The sequence below is a fragment of the Fulvia fulva genome, chromosome 5, assembly GCF_020509005.1.
Source record: "Fulvia fulva chromosome 5, complete sequence".
Classification (NCBI taxonomy): Eukaryota; Fungi; Ascomycota; class Dothideomycetes; order Mycosphaerellales; family Mycosphaerellaceae; genus Fulvia; species Fulvia fulva.
Genome location: NC_063016.1, coordinates 1079011 through 1097927, shown reverse-complemented (window position 1 = coordinate 1097927; position 18917 = coordinate 1079011). Strand labels below are relative to the sequence as shown.

Genomic DNA, 18917 nt, shown 5'->3' with positions numbered 1-18917 from the left:
AGGCTGCACGCACGTTCCGCCCGAGAGATGCAGGTGTCACAAGCAAAGCGGGCCGTGTTGTTGTTGTGCGTCGCAGATGTGACGCCGTTCCAGACTGTTCCAGGGCCTCGCAAACAACGCCAGACTCCGAGGTAGTGGGGGGAGAAAAAGCGCTGGAAGATGAAGGTGCACTGAACGCGTTAGTTTCGCGTGGATGTGGTGGTGTTCAAAGTGATGAACTCAGAACACCATGAAAGAGCGCCAGAGCTCCACGATGCAGGGTCTAGCTCCGCCGTTGCCGCCTAGCGAGAGCTAATTCAGCCCGCATTGCGTCATCACAGCTCCACCTCCAATTCACCTCGTGGCTGCGACAACCTCACTCGCTGCCGTGGAACAGCATTCACTGCTGCATCTACCCGCTCATATGAGAGCCTACTGCTTTTGATTCATCTTCTGAAGATCCCCGGCCGGTTGATCTTTCCCGGCCGGCCCAGCTCAACTACCCTGATCCCTGCAGACCCACAGTAGTCGGCCATCTTGACAGGTTCCAGATCCTCCCGTGAAGACACGCCTGTCTTCCGCGCCATCGAGACTCTGAACTCACAGACACGTGGGAAAGACAGCAGATCCCTGCTCTATAGCTTTCTATCGTCCTCTCTTCCGTCCATCTCTGCTCCATCCGAACACCACCGCAGATCAAACCATCGCGATCAATAGATCCCCTGCGTCCGATACTGGAAGGTATCATAAAGCCTCGTGTAATAACTCCCCGCACTCTTCGCCACGAGATCCTCCACCCATTCTCTTGCCGCTTCCTTACTCTTCTCCAGCACGAACCTGGCCCGCAATGCACTGACGACATTCACTAACCCACCGCCATAGCAGGGCATCTTGCTCTCCTTTCCCATCAACTCAACCAGAGTGACTATCCGCTCCGCCTCCCGTCGTAAAGCTTGGAATGCATCCTTCATCAGCTCCTTGAAGCGTCCAAAAGCTTCGCCCTCAAGCCCACCAAGGAGCTCCACATACTCGAAAGTGAGCTTGAAGGGCGCGGCCTCGAAGCCCATGTTGCCAGGAGAATTGGAGAGCATGAAGCCGAAATCGATATGTACCACATGCCCCTCTGAGTCGATGAGGATGTTTCCGTTGTGGCGATCTTTGAGTTGAAGGATGTAGGAGATTATACTATAAGCTGCCAGGCTGCGGATGAAGCAGTCGATTGCTTTCGCATAAGATGCAGAGTCTGGTGCTCCGAAAGTTTTGGCGTAGTGGTCCTGTAGGGTAGCGATGCGTTTCTTGGGGTTCGTGCCGGAGGCTATCGAGGCCAGGGTGAGGGACCGCTTGATGGAGTGGAGCGATACGGCGTTGGTGATGGTTTCGATGAGGCCGGAAGTCTCGCCTGTAACGAGGATGCGCATGTTCTTGATCCAAACATCAACATCGTGCTCGGCGAAGATCTTTGAGCAGACGCCAATGAGTTGACAGGCGAAGGCTTCTTGTCGCAGATCGGCACCGGTCTTGACGATGACTGAGATCAGATCCCAGTTCCTGACCCAGCCATACGGTGAGGATCGTCTAATGCGCTCTTTCTTCTGCTCCCACGCTTCGCCAAGAGTCGCTGCAGATGGGTCGTCGCGATCGCCTTTGCATTGTATACCACCGGTCATGGCATCGTTCTCCATTCGATCGGCACCTTTTCCAGTATTGAGCTTGGGATCTGTCGCGCCATCCAGACTTTCGGCAAGATCTTCAGCCTCTGTAGGCGATGCGCCCGCCTTCGCCATGATCGTTTCGAAGCTCGGTGCATGTGCTGTCTCTTCTGAAAGAAAGCTATGCTCCTCAAGGGACTGCATACTCGCGATGATCTTGGATCGAATCGCAGCAACTTCAGCTTTGGGACGCTTTGCAGCACTAAGCTCAAGCTGGGCAAGCATTTGCGATGCTGTGCGCATGTGATCGGCCAGTGCTGATACATCTGCCTGGTTCGGATTCTGAGGTTTGAGATATGGAGAGCTGCTGGGTCGGCCTGGTGTTGACTCTGAGCTGCGTGGTGTCGGTAGGCTAGGTCCTGTCGATATCGTGCTGACTCCGCTCGACAGCCTTGGAGGATCTCTGGAGCCTAACTGTGTGTGAGATCGAGGACTGTTTCTCCCTTGCTTCGTAACGTCGTCCAGATCCTGCAGAAGATTCGCACTCGAAAGATCACCACTGGTAGGCTCCAACACGCTATCCGCTTGCTGGATTCTGTCCAGTGGTGACTCTGTCGTTGCTTCTCTGGCTGCGTCGGTGGTGTCAAAGAGTCTTCGCCTCTGCTTACCTTTCTCGGCAGCGAACTTATTCAGTAATTCTTGGTTCTGTTGACTCTCGGGGTCAAAGTCGAGATCCTCTCGCAGGACTTCAAGCAGAAGTAGATAAGGTACCTTCTCTGCGCTGTTCAAGCTGGTTGCTTCCGCTGGATTGAGCCTGACGATGCGATGATGCCGACTTTTGCTTGCTGCACCATCCACCAAATTTGCGGGGCATATTAATGGTATGTCGACCTCAGCTGGCAGATCTTGCGCTATCAGGCCCAGTTCTGCTCGAAGTGCGCTCAACCGGGCAGCTTTCGGTACCACCACAAGACGATTCGATATACCTTCCAGTGCAGCCAAGAACTGGGTCTCATTCCGGAAGTAGTTCTGTCGCAATGCTCGGATCTTCTGACTCCTCGACATCGCTGCTGGCACCACAGCGCGAAGAGCTTGCGAATGTCGTCGTGAGAGGTCGCCCGCTATCCTCCTCGGCACTCCTGGAGAGGCAGGTAAGCTCATCGCTGGGTTGCTGACTTTTCTTTGTCGCTGGTCGGGTAAGGATGAAGTGCTGGTAAACCCTTCACCGCCTCTTGTGACTGCCAACGACATCCTATGGGAAGACACTTTACGTCCTTGGATTGTCGGCGTGGGCAACCCAGGAGTATTCGGTTGTGACGCCGTCGCTCTGGGACCATCCGTTGCGATGTCTACAGGTCTCCGAGACTTCCTTCGTGCCGGATCTTTCCCATCACCAGACCCAGGCCGCGTCCTTCTTGACGTGTTGGTGTTGACCGTGACTGTCGCACTACGACTGAGCTTCTGCGCAGCGGGGAGCGCATCTGATATGACATCTTCAACAGGACGTGGTCTCCTTGCTTGAGCGATCGCGAGTGGTCCAGCTGTCTGTGGCAGCAGAGGCAGACCGATGCCGGCTAGCACCAAGCTCGAAAGCACTGTCACTGGAAGTACATTCTCCTGTATCCTAGCTCTTCGTGGTGGCTCGCCAGCTCCGAAGACGATGCTCTGCACCTTGTTGTATAGTCTGCGACAAGATCGAAAGGCGTGGGAGGCCGGCGCATTCGCTAGATCGTGGAGATATGTCTGGAAGAGCCAGAATGTCTGCGCGTAGTGTCAATGCCCTGTGCCCATCTCTCTGACCGCGATCATACGTACCAATAGCGCGCCATTGACCGACTCTTCGCAAAGATCTATGAGGAACTCCTCCAATGCCATGGATTCATTGTCGATCGATATGGCGAGGTGGCATAATTGCGGTAGGAAGAACTCGATCTCCTCGTAGCTGAAGCCTCGCAGCTTGGAGCAGAGGACATAGTGTATACCAACATGCTCGGCGTAGCGACTGTGGTGATGTATTTGTTAGTATGCATCCGGGACTCGAGCTCTGCGCGGAGGAAAGGGTGCAGGATGTGGCTCACGCAAGATAGGCGACAGTGAGGGAAGGGTCTGTGTTGAAGTGCTCCGACTCGATGAAACGTTCGAGTAAGTTCCAGCTCATGGAGAATGGTGTTATCTCATCTTCTGCCTGCCAATGCCATGGATCGAGGGTGTATATGTGTTCTCATCCGATGCTTATTTTGCGACTTCGGGCATGTGTTTCGAATCGTCCTTTGGTCCAGATCTCACGTCACGAGGAATAGTCGCTGGCCACCCAAGTAAATGTCACGGGGCTATGGTATAACGCTGTGCTGTGCAATCAGGAGGAGGAGCAATGTGTTGTACACCCATACAACAATGTCTCAGGGCCCTTGTCGGGTAGATCGTATCCGTGGTTGCGGGTGGGGCATATTTACGCTTAAAATACCCTCCGACCTCACTCCAAAATTGCCACTTCCCTCACTTAAATCATGGCCTCGATGTATCTTTCATCTTCTTAGACGTGCAAGGTGGCAGCCGATGGACCGTACGATGCGAAGACTGCCGTCCAAGGAGACCACTCCTGGAAGCCCATCTCCCGCCGATGCGATCGACCCAGGTGAAGCTGAATGCCAAAGCTCTCGACTACGAGCGTGGCAGAGGAAGCAAGAGATGGATGTATTGATACAGAGGCCCGAAAGAGAGATGTGCGGTGGCCGAAACATTAGCGTGCTGAATCGCCATAGTTGGAGTGGGATGTGACAGTTGGGGCGAGCGGCAGATGACATGGAAAGCACCAGAGTCTTGCCAGACTCGAGCTGGTTGTGTTCCGTCGCCGGCAGCTACTGAAACCCTAGTAGGCGTGAAGGATAGAGCGGTGGTGATTTAGGGGAGGCCTGGCGAAATAAGCATTCTTGTAGTGGCCGTTGCCAGTGCCTTGTTGGGGCTTCTGAAGCTGTGCCATGGCCAAGGCAGTGTTGTGGCTTCTTTCAACATTCTCACACTTGGTTACTGGGAAGTACTTCACAAATAAGTCTGCTATGAGTTCGTACTTTACCCAGCTCAGTCGCCGGTGATGCCAGCATCTTTTCGCCTGATCCAATCAATCATAAGCTTGCGTTTATTCTGCTGGCTACATTCACACCCTCACGGCAGCAGTCGCTCTGAACAAGCCCACTAGCAGACTGACGAATTTTGCTTCCTCTCGACAGCTTCCAGTCACAAGCCAGAGCCATTGCCTTGCCTCACCTGAAGAACAGCGCCCAGCTGAGCCTGGCACAAGCTAATCAAGACATCCAGTGACAAGCTCCGCGTCCCTTTTGCACCCACTTCGACCAATACACCAGCCTCACCAGCAAACACAGCGCCACCGCTTCCGCTATGACTGCCAGAACAGTTGCAATCAAGAGCCGGCAAGCCGCTGCACAAGATGCCCTCCTCGACGACACCTCCCACGATCCGACTCCCGTTCCTCGCTCTGGCTTTCGCATCCGCCTGAGCAAGCCACCACCGAGAGTCGATAGTCCACCGGCGGACGATGACTCAGTCTCGGAGGACGATAGCATCCAGGACGCTACTGAGTCCGTAGACCACCGACTCGAGAAAGACCATTGGGCTGAGGGCCTTGTCTGCTTTTCTAAGTACCTCGCATCGTCCAAAGCACGCGCAAGTGCCTCAGCCGTCGCCACACACTCGAGGGCGGCTTGCGCGCCGCGCGAAGTCTGCTGATACAGGCCTCTGACGCGCCACCGCTCCCAACATAACTCGACAGCTATACCGTTGACGCGCACCCTCGCTAATCCCCATCCCAGGCCGCCAGCCTGAAGGCTACAACGACTCCCTCATCGCATGTGACGGCCCATGCGAGGAATGGTACCACGACACATGCGTCAACGTTACATTCGACGAGGCAGAGAGCATCGAGACCTTCATCTGTCCGATCTGTGTCGGCAACGGGTACGGTAGAACCATCTGGAAGAAGGCTGCCACATCGACGGCTCAAGACAACGGTACTGGTGCAAACGAGAATGAAGAGATCGCACTGGCTGGCTTTCCGCGCGTGATTCCGGTTCAGAGGAAGAGGGAGCATAGGGCGCTGTCGCTGAAGGTTGTGGGAATTGTGAGGGCTGAGGCGAAGAGGAAGGTACGGTGGCAGGAGGGTCGTGGACCGAGGGGTCTGGGTAAGGTGGGAATTTCCGGATGAGAACAATGGTGGCGCATTGAGTGGTCTTGGATACTAGACATTGGCATGGCGAGTTTTGAAGAACGTGTTTGCTGGGATTGGAACACTGTACAATGCGGCGTTGGAAAGGATTGTATTGTGTTGGATCTACTGGACTGAGTCAGTATTGCGAAGCGCGGGAGATCTTGTAAAATCAGCATAGAGCTGTGCAACAGAGAGATCACCCAAATCGGAGGACGATCATGACGCACAATCGTAGGACTCGAGCTTCTTTCCCCGGCGAAGGCCTTGAACGTAGTAGAGCGCGATCTACTAAAAGCGTTTCTCACCCGCGTGACCTACAGACAACACACTTATGTGCTTTCCATCTCGCAGCCTCCGACGACTGTCTTCGCCGGGTTGGCTCAAGCAAACACTAGTAGTGGCTTTGCTCGCATATCATAAGTCCTGTGTTTACGGCCCCAGGGCTGTGCATCGGCATTGTGACGAGAGTCTGCCATCTTGACGGAGGTGACTGTTCTTTTGGCATTCTTCTTGCTCTCTGGGAACAGTTCGTAGTGGTGTGGGTCAACGAGCCACGCTCGGCTAGCAGCATGACAAGGCATCGACGACTGCTCGGTTCTGCTCTAACACATCGACACTACCAACTAAAGAGCGATGCGAACGTAGTCCTGGCACAATCCTCGACTTCCTCCTGACTGTATTTTTGGGCAGCCACTCTTGGCGTGCATGTGACACACGGTCATGAAAGTACATAGCAACATGCCAATCCATGGCTGTCGACACTGCCGCTGGTGAGATGGCCCAATGCGAAACCATCTCTGGTGATGCTCCCGTCGCTCCACAATAAATTGCCGTGGCGTCTACTGGCAAGCGTTTCAGATCGCCTTCTCACCAGTGGTTGTTGTTCTTTTTGCATCGATGATGGTTTCGGACAAAGGTGTTCATCATCCTAAGCCCTCGAATTCTGGATACTTCGGATGTCATCGCTCGAATGCATGTTTGAGCGCCACTATATTATTCCCGTGATGACCATCTTAGTTGGTATGGCCTGGGGTAACAGCGAGTCTACCACGCTACAGCTCTCGCTTCTTCAGATGACAGCGGGGCATTGGGCAGCTCAGTGCAATTCGCGATCGCTGCATCGATGGAGGTAGTTGTTATTTTGTAGATCTGGCGAAGTTGTATGTACGCTCAACGGCAGTCCACGATACTATCGTCTTTTTGTTTCTCAGGGTCCTGCATACAGCGGCGAAGTGGATGAGCCTTGCTGCACAATGCCGTGCAAATATTTCGGAACAGGCCCTATCTTGCTACACTTGTCCAGCAATGCATTCTCATTCCCAGATCTGGCCAAGTAGTGACGTCCGCGTGTTCTTTCAATCGTCCTGCTGCTGGCGACCATGTCAATTATGATGATGAGGGCTGTCTTCCTCTTCCCGCAGCAGTGCATCATCCTCGATTTCCAGCGAGACATGTAGTGTGGGCACAATGAACGTTGTGTCGACAACGAGTGGGTCGGATCTCAGTGTCTATTCCCAGCAAAAATAGCACCCGCCATTGGTGGTATGCATATATGGCACGAGCGGCTCTGGAGGTCCCATTTATTCCAAAGTTTGAGCCACTGATGGAGCATGATTCGTCGGCCAGATACAGCATGCTTTTCTGGAGGCTATGGCATACATCGGTCCACGAAATATAGCAAGCTTCCCATGGTCCTTTGAAGCGTGCACGTCGACGTGATTACTGTTCGTGCCTGTCTCTAGATTTTCTGGCCAAGACTCGAGGGCTCTGTACGAAGTATTGTCTGTGGGGAGTTGAAGTGTCTCCGCGCAGGTAGCCACCCTGCTTGAGCAACTAATGGCGACTGTCACTTGGCCGCTATGCTTCTGTCAACCTGCACCTCAAGAACTTTCTCCCCTTTCCGATCCCTTTCTTCCCACCAGGACCGACGCCGAGAGGCTCTGCCATGTAGCCACCGTTCGGCACCATGCCTTCATCATCTGCCACTTCAGTGCTGAACTTACTCCAGATCCCTACTACGGTAGCTTTCATGTCAAGCATCGCGAGATTACTACCCACACACATCCTGCCACCAGAGCCAAAGGCCCAGAACCAACGTGCCATGCGAGGGTCGTTCCTCAACTCGCCTTGCTCGTTGAGCCAGCGCTCGGGGTTCCAGACCTCAGGCTCTGGAAAGACCCTAGGATTTCTGTGCAGAGACCATGCTTGAGCTTGCACGCGGATGCCAGGTGGTAGGTTGGTGAACATTATCCCGGCCTCGGCGTCGCCGAGAGTGGTTGTTGTTTGCGGCGTGATGCGAGGTTGGTTGCCCGGTATAGCCGCATGGAGTCGAAGCGTCTCCATGATTGTCGCGTGAAGTACAGGTAAGTTGTCGATCGACTTCGCATCGAGGCTTTGATCCAGAGTCGCAAGTTCTGCTTGGAGTCTTCGCTGCCATGGTGCATTATCTGCACGACTGAGTTGCCACGCGAGCCAGGTGAGAGTTATGCCAGAAGTGTCGAAGCCGGCGAGAGTATGATCGAGTAACTCGCTGGCGATCCTTATACGTGAGCCGTCACTTTGATCGAGCCCTCCCGTAATTCCCTTTTGCCTGGATGCATCTTTACTGAGCGTGTTACGAAGCTGCGAGTAGACTGTGGGATGATCCTCCGTCCGGACCTTTTCACCCGCTTCTGCCATTTGGATAGTCTGCTCTGCTCTATCACACATGGCGATGAGCCAGTCCTCAATTTCTTGATTGGCTTGATCTACCCATTTGGGCACTACAAGCCACTTGAGCCCAACCTTCTCCAGAATCTGGGTGAAAGCCGCCATCTCCTGTGGCCAGAAGGTATACTTCTGACGCGCTTTGAAGTCATGGAATAGCTTTATGCCAGCTTCTTCATCTCGAATGAAGTCGCTGCCATTGTTCATCCCAAAGATGTAGCCGGACACGAAATCCATGGTCACGGCGGAAAAGACATCATACAATTCGATGGGCTCTTCAGAATCTGCCGCAGCCTTCAATCTTGGATATAGCCTTTCTTTGATCAGAACGTCGGTCTGCTTCGTCAAAGATGCACTGCTTTGCAAAGTTGACTTAGCATAGACATTGCTGAGCATTCTTTTCCGCTTCGAGTGTTCAGAGTGGCCTTCCATTGCAAACATTGGCTCAACGCCATAGTTCGAAAAGACATTCGAGTACCATGAACCTTTTTCAAAGCCACCGGCATACACGGATCTGATTCCTCCATCGACACTGTTGATGGAGATCTCATTTGGGGCAAGCCTTATGATGGGTCCCAGTCTTTGATGAGCCGCATGAACCGTGGTCGTATCGTCTTGCCGCTGCCGATGGTACAGGATCCATGCCGGACTCAGAGATGAGGACCAGTGGGCATTCGGTATCTTAGCTAAAGATGAGAGGACAGTAGGATAAATGAAGAACTTGTAGACGGCAAGACAAAGGAGAGCAAGCGCTGCTGTAACCGGGATGTTGATCATTCTTTCCGCTAGTGACTTGATGCTGAAGGAAGAGCAATGAGCAAGACTATGCGCAACGATGTCTCGCAGACATATAGCACAAGCGTGACGGTCTATGCATTGTCGTACCTATCTCAGACAAGGAATGCAGGATTGAGGTTGACAGTTGTTGTTCGGCCAAGTGAGGAGATCGAAGATACGGTTTGCCGCGAAGAGCTAGTTCATATCCGGCCGTGGTCCGTGGAACTCGCTCAACAGCCTCCGAGGGAGGCGTATCACCATCAACATCGTGGGAATGTCCATCCTTTTGCTTCAATGCGCATGTACAAAAGCACCCCCGACATCAGGTTCGTATGAGGTAGATGGTACATCGCAATCTGCCAACTTAGATTGCATCGCCAATGCTTGATTGACTCCTCGGATAAGGCCGGACTTGCTGACCGCCTAACGATTGTTGGAAGTCTTCATGGCGGATCTATCCATCGCAGCCATGTACTGCTGGCCTTGAAGAGACTTGCCAATGACATGTGGCTCCATCATGATGCGGTTCGATGCCATCGCGGACTGTGTACACGTACGCCGTACTCACTTCTTGGCTCGGAGGACAATCCTCCGATGACCCGAAAAGGAAGGCCATATCCCAAGATCCACTTCACAACGTAGCATGAGAGGACAAGCTGGTTTATGAGTACTCGTAACCGGTCCTCGCTCTGTGAAAACTGACGCGCGACCAAGACCAACAGGCAGCGAACATGGCCGCACCAACTGACCTCCCCAAAATGCAGTATCGATTCCTTGGAAGATCCGGTCTCCAAGTCTCCTGCATCTCCCTCGGCGGCTGGCTGACATATGGCGGACATGTTGAGAACGAAAACACCTTTGCCTGCATGAAAGCAGCATACGATGCAGGCATCAACTTCTTCGACTGTGCAGAAGGCTATGCTGGTGGCGAGAGCGAGAAGATCATGGGCGAGTGCATCAAGAAGTTCGGCTGGAAGCGAAACGACTTTGTGATATCCACCAAGATCAACTGGGGAGCAGCGAACGGTGATAATCCCGTGAACAACGGTGGGCTGTCGAGAAAGCATTTAGTAGAGGGCACCAGAGCCAGCTTAGAGAGACTAGGGTTGGAGTACGTGGATCTGTTGTACGCTCACCGTCCGGACCGGAACACGCCGATGGAGGAGATCGTTCGAGGGTTCAACTACCTCATTGACACCGGCAAGACATTTTACTGGGGCATCTCGGAGTGGAACGCTGATGAGATCGAGAGGGCGAATCATGTTGCTACTCGCCTGAATCTAGTGGCGCCCATCATGGAGCAGCCGCAGTACAATCTGCTCGTACGCGAACGGTGTGAGAAAGAGTATGCGCTGCTGTATGAGGAGTACAATCTCGCTCTGACCCCGTTCTCGCCACTGAAAGGAGGGATCTTGACCGGCAAGTACAATGAGGGTATTCCAGGAGATAGCCGATGGGCGAAGTCCGATGACAAGTTCGTCAAGAGTATGAGAGAACGGTTCGGAACCGATGACTGGCAGGCCGAGGTGAAGAAGGTCGCGTCGCTCAAGCCGATAGCAGATACGTTGGGTATCAGCCAGGCGACACTTGCAATGGCCTGGGTCCTGAAGAACCCGCACGTCGCTTCTGCCATCACTGGCGCGAGTCGGCCGCAGCAGGTGTGGGATTCGATCAGAGCAATCGATGCAGTGCCCAAGCTGACGGAGGATGTATTGAAAGAGATTGATCAAGTGCTGGCAAACAAACCAGCTGCGCTCACCAGAAGATTCTGAGAGTAACCTTGGAAGGCCTAAGCGTTGGCAGCATTTTCAGCTTATATCAACGCCTCTTATGCCCCTATTCCTGACACATTTCCAGACTCCGTGGGTGCGTCTCCAGTGATAAGCTATCACACTCTGTCGCACTATTCCAGCAGGCATGCCTATTGCATAAGTCAGCCAAGCTGCCTACAAGCTCCACGATCATTGCACGTACCTGTCGTCTCTAGATTAGCGAACACAATCGCCGTCCCCTTGCTGTCATCAATCTCACACCGCATGTCCCCAAACACCACCTTGAAGTCAGGGGACTCCTTGCATGCTTTGCTTACATCCTGTATTTGCTCTCTCAGTTTGAGAGTTGGGCTCTCGGAGTCGGGCAGTGTATTCGCGCAAGCCATGTGCTCGTATTCGACTACATAGCTGGCATCGACGTGCTGCCATATATTTCCTGGCTGCGCAGTCCATCGCCCAGGCTTGTGAGTCGATACCATGCTGTCCCGGTCTAGGGCCCAGTCCCGAGCATTGATGGCATCCGCGAAGCCGTGTGTGAGTTCCATGAGGTAGCTTTCTGTGCTCTCAATCGGTGTTTGCTCGTACATCAGAAAACCATGCGCATCAACAGAACTGTTGACTCGAGTGATATCGTATGTCATGATTCCGCGTGCCGGCGGACTGTAGTTTCCTGGACGGAGGTTGGGTCTTGCTGCGTCTTCGGCCCTGTGAGCTGTGAGGTACCGCATCACATCGCACACGTCTTTGTGTAAATACTAACTATTCAGCTCTCGGCTACTGTTCGGCATCTTCGATCGCTGCTCTGACAGGACTATCCTGGCATTCTCGAGATCATGACCTTGATGGCACGGTCTTGAGCCATGAAACTGCTGCCGAAAAGTGGTCTTCTTAATACGAGCCACTCTCATGGCAGCGAGAACAGAACGACCTTCGATGGTTGATAAAGTTGCCCTCGGCCATGAAGAAACGCTTGGGCGTGGATACGATGATTCATCCTTCGAGGGTGGGTCTTCGGCACGTTGGACTACTGCTAGATGAAGGCCATCCTCATCGCTGGTAAGAACGCGATTGTCTCTCTCACAGACATAGATCTCCTCGGATGAAGAGTGTACCCACCGCAACACGACCGCGAGACACAGTAGCAAGATGACCCTCAAACTCCTTCCTCTTCCACAAAACGAATGGCAGATGTATACGCGCATCTGCAAAGCAGCCTTCATTCCGGGCATACTCTCTGTCATGTACCCAGAAGGCTACAGCGACGAAGCGCAGGAGCACGCCCTTGGCACACTTCTGCGCACCGCTGAAAGACATCCAGATCGCATACAGATGATGAAAGTCGTCGACGAAGCCCTGCCCGATGACGATCTGTACCAGAAAGTGGTAGGCATCAGCCAATGGAAGATCTTCCCGCGCGAGAGAACAGAGGAGGAGATGAAGCAAGAGGAGGAAGTCAGCAACAGGGAAGACAAGGAGTGTGGATCACCACCCGGTCTATCAGAAGCAGTTGCGGACGACTTTGGGGGTGCCACAAGTGAGTATAAGAAGAAACATCTGGGAAATCGGCCACACGTGCTACTGCATATTCTTGCAACACGGCCAGAGCATGAGCGGCGAGGAGTGGGTGCTATGAGCTTGGCATGGGGCACGCAGAAGGCGGATGAAATGGGTCTGCCTATGTATCTCGAAGGCGGTCCGAAAGGCGTTGCGCTATACAAGAAATGGGGTTTCGAGGTCGTCGATGTCCTCCCTTGGGACGCTCAAAAGCACGGCTACCACGATTCGTTGAAGCATCTATGTATGCTGAGGCCCGCCAGGAAGAGCAGCTGGAGCAGAAGCCACCACACACAAACATGGCAATCGTGATTGATCGAGCTGTCCAGGACTCTAGGACCTATTTGAAGGTCAATGCTCAAAGATGCAGATTTCAAGGTATTACGCGAACACACTACTACGAAGCACGCAAGCTGAGTCCGTTCAGCAGCGCTTGATTCCACCTCAACATTGCTTGTGGACCACGTTGATACAATGCCAAATCCTGGGCAAGAAGTGGAAGCAAGGGCTATCAACAGGATTGAGAGTCCTTGTTGATCCTCTGTGGAGAGGCATCCTATTGACCGAAGGGTAAGTACAGTGATGAAGCGCCTTGTGCCTTGTATGTAGAGAGGTCATCGTCCGAACGACAGCTTTTGCAATCAGTACCTTAATTGCTTGAGTAGTATACCAAAACAAAGTGTTTGCCGACAACGAGCTTCATCACGATTGCTTGGATTGCTTGGGTGGCCGGCAAGCGCTTGGCTGCAGTGCGGGACACGCCGGGGACCGGAGTTTTCATCTCAGCTAGGTTTGTCAACAGCTATCTTCACGCACGGCAGCTGCGAGTATATCATCCGTAGAGCCTTCCACCTCCTCTCATGTACAAAGCAACTGTGCGGCGCGCGGGTCAGAAGATAACTGGACCACACACTCGACCTGCAGATCACTTAGTCAAGCCTTGCAAGCTACTCCCCATCAAGGTCGTCGGCCGGAGGTCATACTGCTCCACCAACAAGAACAACATGTCCGACATGCCCGACTACCTTCGTGCCAACCACGACAAGATATTCGACAACAACAAGAAATGGGCCTCAGAGAAGGCGCAGAAGGACCCAGACTTCTTCACCAAGCTCTCATCCGGCCAAAAGCCCGACTACCTCTACATAGGATGCGCTGACAGCCGAATCCCATCCAATGAGATCATGGGCTTGGATGCCGGAGAGGTCTTCACCCACCGAAACATCGCCAACTTGGTATGCAACACCGACCTGAACGTCATGAGCGTCATCAACTATGCTGTTCGTCACCTGGCTGTCAAGCACATCGTGGTCGTCGGCCACTACAGCTGCGGTGGTGTCAAGGCCGCCATGACTCCAGCAGACCTTGGCATTCTCAACCCATGGCTACGAAACATCCGAGACGTCTACCGACTGCACGAGCAGGAGCTCGATGCCATCCAGGACCAGGACCAGAAGTACAACAGGCTCGCTGAGCTCAACGTCCTCGAGCAGGCTAGGAATGTGGTCAAGACGGCGGCTGTGCAGCAGAGCTACGCAAAGAACAGCTACCCTATCGTCCATGCGTGGATCTTTGACTTCAAGGATGGTCTGCTCAAGGATCTGAAACTAGACTTCGAGAAGCAGCTGCACGATATTCAGAAGATCTACAACCTGACTGGTGGTGACTAGAGGATCGGAAGGATTGATTACCAATGTGTAGGTATCGATATATAGCGGCTTGGGCCACGATAAGGCCGCCCAGTCAGCATATCCTTTAACTAAGCCTGTTTGTGTTCACAATCCTGCCCTTGCTCATCAACTATACGACGAAAACGGATCTTCGCTATCGGTACGAGTCCGGCCGACTTGACTCTGGTGTTCCCTGTGAAGCAGAGAATCTCGTATCTCCAGTCCTAGAAACTCACGGTTATCGCCTTGTTCCAGCAGGGGCGGCACGCACTGACAACGGTTTAGGGCTCACATCCTCAAGGTTGCGCCTCGAGCCGCCAAGGCTGCAACTTGGCGTCCTGTTGGGTCAAGAAGGGCTGCAGGAGTGAACGATGTTGACAGCTCACGCGGTTGTCACTCCTTCCTGCCATTGCGGCGGCCGCGTACGGGCGTTTCCAGGTTCGTGCGTTGCAGTAACATTTGAGTTTCTCGGCTGCACTGCTATCCAGTGCTGTGGAGACGGTGGGAAGCAACGCAACCAGGGCTGCCGGTCGCACCTGCAGGTCAACTCGCATAGCTCGGAACATTCGTATGCCAGTGCCACCGCATGCATATTTCATATGTTCCCCAAATCCTGATCTTGCCACCACAAGGTAGCTACAAAGCCGGCGTCGACTTTTTTCACTTCTCACTCGAACTACCACCACCGACAACATGGAGGACACCTACCTGCAGACAAATGCATCATCACCTAGGCACCAGTCAGGGCATGCACCCCAACGAGGCCTCCTTTTCCAGCAAATGGGCGACTACTCTTCTCTCGGCCTCACTACGAACGTCACCCTCACCGTCGTCCTGATTCTACTCGTATCACTGAGCAGCTCCGCTCGCAACCTGTTCCGGAAACGTCAATATCCTACCGTCAACAAAGAGCCCTGGGATCCGTGGCTCAAGAAAGCGAAGGCCAACTACCGCGACCATGCCAAAGAGCTGATACAGCAGGGCTTTGAAAAGTTTGGAGGAGAGCCGTTCTGGCTCGAGACTGACAATGGCCCACAGCTCATTCTACCAGCTGAAATGATGGAAGCTGTAAACAAGGCATCGACTCTGTCCTTCGACGCCTACAACTTCAAATTCTTCCTGAGTCAATATGATACGTTCAAACAGTTCAAGGGCGAACCGAGAGGGACGGAGCTCTTCCAAGAAGCCCTCATGAAGGGATTGACAAGGAGCTTGCCGAAATTCACCTCCATCCTGTCGGACGAAATGTCGAGCTGTTTGGAAGACAATTGGGGCAACTCGGAAGGTATGCTATGAGTTTGACGCCTGCCAGTGTCTCCATCTAACGCTGTCTACAGAATGGCACGAAGTCAGTCCCAGAACTGACATCCTGAGCTGGGTCTCGCGACTGTCATCAAGAATCTTCGCCGGGCCTGTCCTGTGCAGGAACGAGGATTGGCTGCGCATATCCCGGGACTACACTGTCGACGTTTTTCAGGCTGTCATGGACGTGAAAGAGTGGCCACGGGTGCTTCAGTGGCCAGTCGAGCGATTCTCTCAGAAGTGCCGTAAAGTACGTGCAGAGCATGCGATGGCTCACAAGATCTTGGGCCCGATTCTCGCCGCCAGAGAGGAGGAACAGTAAGTGGACTCCTTGCCCAACGCATGGGACTACCACAGGTGCTCTACGAGAGCTTGTGTATGACTTGCTGACACCGTTTAGTACTCGCGCCGCACAGGAAGGCCGATCACCAGACGTGCCAGACGACGCTTTCGAGTGGTTCCGCACTGCTGCGATAGCCAAAGGCATCAAGATAAAGAACGTTGAAGTGCAGATCGGACTCAGCCTTGCAGCGATCCACACCACTTCCGACCTCATCACGCAGGCTGTCGTGAATCTGTGCAAGTACCCGGAAGTGTTACCTGCACTTCGCGAAGAAGCTGTAGACGTGCTCTCCAAGTACGGCTGGCAGGTATGTTGAATACGCTGTGGTAGACTCTTGCTACACATTACTAAGACATAATCAGAAACTCGCCCTCACCGAGGTCCGCCTATTGGACAGCTTTTTGAAGGAGACACAACGTGTGAAGCCCATCGGAGTCACAACCCGCCACGTAATAGCGACGAAGGACGTCACCCTCCCTGGCGGTATCCGCATCCGCAAAGGCGAGATGGCAGCCGTCTCCTCCCACCGCATGTGGAGCGAGGCTGCGTATGAACAACCAAAGATCTTCGACGCTGCTCGTTTCTTCAAGCGACGAGAGAATCCCAAGCTCCGCAATAACAGTCTCCTTGTCTCGACCAGCCCCGATCACATGGCCTTCTCGCATGGGAAGCACGCCTGCCCGGGCAGATTCTTCGCCGCGAACGAAGCGAAGATCGCGTTGTTGCACCTGCTGCTGAAGTATGACTTCAAGGTCGATGAGAAAGAGAATACCGATTGGTTGGAGATGGGCGAGCAGATGATTGTGAATCCCTTTTTCAAGATTAGCGTAAGACGGAGGAAGGAGGAGATTGATCTTGACAGCTTGAAGACTGAGCCTGCTTAGCGTTAGCATGATACGGGAGTACGACATTGCATGACTGAATATCACACTTCCACCCCAGCAGTATAAGGACTAACGAAGTGGCTTTTCTACTTGTAGCACGGCACATGGCACCAAGGAGACCCAGACCATAATCGTACCAAGCCGTCAACCAGGAATCTGAGATTGATGACTCTCGTTAGGTGAGGCGGCCGAGACATTTGCCAATTACGATTCGTATTACCTCGCATTGCTTCGCATTACTATCAAGGAACCAGGATATCGAGGGTATCTCGAAAAGACGCGCTAAAATGACAGGCTGTAGTTCGTACACATTATTGTTCGTTTGTTTGTTCGTTTGTTCATCATCGTCACTTCACTCATCTTCTCCTTTCTGCATCACACTTGGCAGACGCGGTGTCTCCTCATCAAGTAACTCCTGAATTGAGGCGTCCACTAAAACGCCTGGGTAAGGTGTTATGAGGGCCGTCTACACTGCTGAAGTCCCAGCAGTCGCCTCAGAAACGGGCTCAGTAGCATTGTGCGCTACACCGCCAGTGTTCGCATTGCTGTGGACATTCGGCCCAACATCATTGTGCACGCCGGTGGCACCGACGTTCTTCTCGTGAGCTACACTGTGCGCGAAGTTTGGCTCTTGGTCATAGTCCCTCAGTCGCAGTCCCATGCGAGCTGGATCGATGTTCCAGTGTCCGACGATAAGCATGATGGAGAAGAAAGGCTTCGCGCAGAGGTCGAGTATGCCGTAGAAGACAGCTTCCGAGTCCGGTGGGATGACATTGCCACCTTCAGAAATGCCCCATGCGATGGGGTAGAGGAGCCAGATGAAGAGCGTCCAGACACCACAGAGGAGGTAGGTACGGCCTATGTCTCTGCCAAGGAGGTTGGCGCGTTTGCGACCTTCGAATGCAAGGTTCCAAAAGACACCGAACATGGCTGCGCAGCCAAAGACGTAGAAGCCTGAAGATCAAGTCAGCGCCGAGTCCACGAAACGGAAAGAGATATGCTCACCCCACTTGTAGCGTGTGCTCACAAGGGCTCCAACCAGACCAGTCACGATCATCACTTCATCGAGGAAGACGGTCCACAGGATCGTAGGCCAAGGCAGACCAGAGGTGAGGAGCAAGTCCATAAGGAGCAATGGGGTCGTGATGAACCTGAGTAAGTGTCAGTGGTATGTATGGCGCTTAGTTGGTGTCTCAAACTAACCAGTCAATATACCGAACATAGAAGATCTCACGGTTGGTGCCGCCAACGCCATTTCCTTCACGCACAAACTCCACATCGATCGGTGTCCAGCCCAAGTCGGAGCCCATTGAAAAGTATGCAATGGCAGCTGTGATGTTGATCGCTGCGGTGATGTAGAAGAATACTCGATCGGTTCGTGGCTTCAACATTGCTGCTCCGCAAACACCCAGTCCTACCACGGCCATGACACCGCAGATACCGAAATACAAGTCGGAGCCTTGTGGTGTGATGGCGATGTCGACAGTCTGGCCATTGACAATGTGTCCATTGACGTCGATGGCGCTGTCGCGCTTGTACAAAGGGTCCATGGTGGATGGTAATGGTAGAGGGGAGTCGCAGCTGTTGCGCCCAGCACAAGTATGGCGGATTGAGGTGTATGAAGAGCTGCTGTCAATAAAGCAAGGGGGCTGTTGTCTGTAGTACGAAGAGGCGGTAGATATGTCTTAAGCTTTGCAACGCACCCCAAGCTCTGGCTAAGCTGTAGTCACAGTGACCTAAAGCCCACGCCGCATGCTCCGCGCGATAGACGTGCCGTGAGGCCACATGCATCGCACAGATTTGGTCGAAATGACGTCGCATGCAGCGTTTGCTTGTCCGTCTGTGGTATTGCGTGAGCGTGATGGCCAATGGAAGCCGATGGAGGGTTCGGTGATATGGACGAGAGCTTCTGCCGCGTTCGAGCAAACTTCTTCGCGGTTGAAGTGGAGGTATCGATCTCTAGCATCAAGCGACTCGTCGCACAGGGAGGAGACGAGAGGTTGGACGTCACCGGCTGCTTGATGTTGTGTTACCAACCTCCCCACCAGTGAGCAGACAT

The 18917-nt window shown here is 53.4% G+C and overlaps 9 protein-coding genes across 9 annotated transcripts; 5 read left to right on the top strand and 4 right to left on the bottom strand.

The window, feature by feature from the left end:
• Positions 1 to 689: 689 nt before the first annotated feature.
• On the bottom strand, positions 690 to 3786 carry CLAFUR5_05655 (Phosphatidylinositol 4-kinase PIK1a; the record flags this gene model as incomplete). The annotated part of the gene is made up of 3 exons (XM_047904803.1): positions 690 to 3389; positions 3444 to 3630; positions 3707 to 3786. The coding sequence occupies 3 exons, from the start codon at positions 3784 to 3786 to the stop codon at positions 690 to 692; spliced, it is 2967 nt and encodes a 988-aa protein (XP_047762085.1).
• Positions 3787 to 5024: 1238 nt separating this feature from the next.
• On the top strand, positions 5025 to 5847 carry CLAFUR5_05654 (uncharacterized protein; the record flags this gene model as incomplete). Its single annotated transcript, XM_047904802.1, has 2 exons — positions 5025 to 5313; positions 5456 to 5847. 2 exons carry the CDS (start codon positions 5025 to 5027, stop codon positions 5845 to 5847), a joined length of 681 nt encoding a protein of 226 aa, XP_047762084.1.
• A 1860-nt stretch (positions 5848 to 7707) lies between these two features.
• CLAFUR5_05653 (Cytochrome P450 monooxygenase orf2) lies at positions 7708 to 9333 on the bottom strand (the record flags this gene model as incomplete). Its single annotated transcript, XM_047904801.1, has 1 exon — positions 7708 to 9333. One exon carries the CDS (start codon positions 9331 to 9333, stop codon positions 7708 to 7710), a length of 1626 nt encoding a protein of 541 aa, XP_047762083.1.
• A 731-nt stretch (positions 9334 to 10064) lies between these two features.
• CLAFUR5_05652 (Putative voltage-gated potassium channel subunit beta) lies at positions 10065 to 11105 on the top strand (the record flags this gene model as incomplete). Its single annotated transcript, XM_047904800.1, has 1 exon — positions 10065 to 11105. The coding sequence occupies one exon, from the start codon at positions 10065 to 10067 to the stop codon at positions 11103 to 11105; it is 1041 nt and encodes a 346-aa protein (XP_047762082.1).
• A 36-nt stretch (positions 11106 to 11141) lies between these two features.
• On the bottom strand, positions 11142 to 11746 carry CLAFUR5_05651 (uncharacterized protein; the record flags this gene model as incomplete). The annotated part of the gene is made up of 2 exons (XM_047904799.1): positions 11142 to 11254; positions 11308 to 11746. The coding sequence occupies 2 exons, from the start codon at positions 11744 to 11746 to the stop codon at positions 11142 to 11144; spliced, it is 552 nt and encodes a 183-aa protein (XP_047762081.1).
• Positions 11747 to 12038: 292 nt separating this feature from the next.
• CLAFUR5_05650 (uncharacterized protein) lies at positions 12039 to 12971 on the top strand (the record flags this gene model as incomplete). Its single annotated transcript, XM_047904798.1, has 2 exons — positions 12039 to 12041; positions 12195 to 12971. 2 exons carry the CDS (start codon positions 12039 to 12041, stop codon positions 12969 to 12971), a joined length of 780 nt encoding a protein of 259 aa, XP_047762080.1.
• Positions 12972 to 13519: 548 nt separating this feature from the next.
• Positions 13520 to 14329, top strand: CLAFUR5_05649 (Carbonic anhydrase; the record flags this gene model as incomplete). The annotated part of the gene is made up of 1 exon (XM_047904797.1): positions 13520 to 14329. One exon carries the CDS (start codon positions 13520 to 13522, stop codon positions 14327 to 14329), a length of 810 nt encoding a protein of 269 aa, XP_047762665.1.
• A 693-nt stretch (positions 14330 to 15022) lies between these two features.
• On the top strand, positions 15023 to 16858 carry CLAFUR5_05648 (Cytochrome P450 monooxygenase adrA; the record flags this gene model as incomplete). Its single annotated transcript, XM_047904796.1, has 4 exons — positions 15023 to 15614; positions 15667 to 15949; positions 16032 to 16281; positions 16337 to 16858. The coding sequence occupies 4 exons, from the start codon at positions 15023 to 15025 to the stop codon at positions 16856 to 16858; spliced, it is 1647 nt and encodes a 548-aa protein (XP_047762666.1).
• A 466-nt stretch (positions 16859 to 17324) lies between these two features.
• On the bottom strand, positions 17325 to 18408 carry CLAFUR5_05647 (uncharacterized protein; the record flags this gene model as incomplete). The annotated part of the gene is made up of 3 exons (XM_047904795.1): positions 17325 to 17812; positions 17864 to 18009; positions 18062 to 18408. 3 exons carry the CDS (start codon positions 18406 to 18408, stop codon positions 17325 to 17327), a joined length of 981 nt encoding a protein of 326 aa, XP_047762667.1.
• Positions 18409 to 18917: the final 509 nt, after the last annotated feature.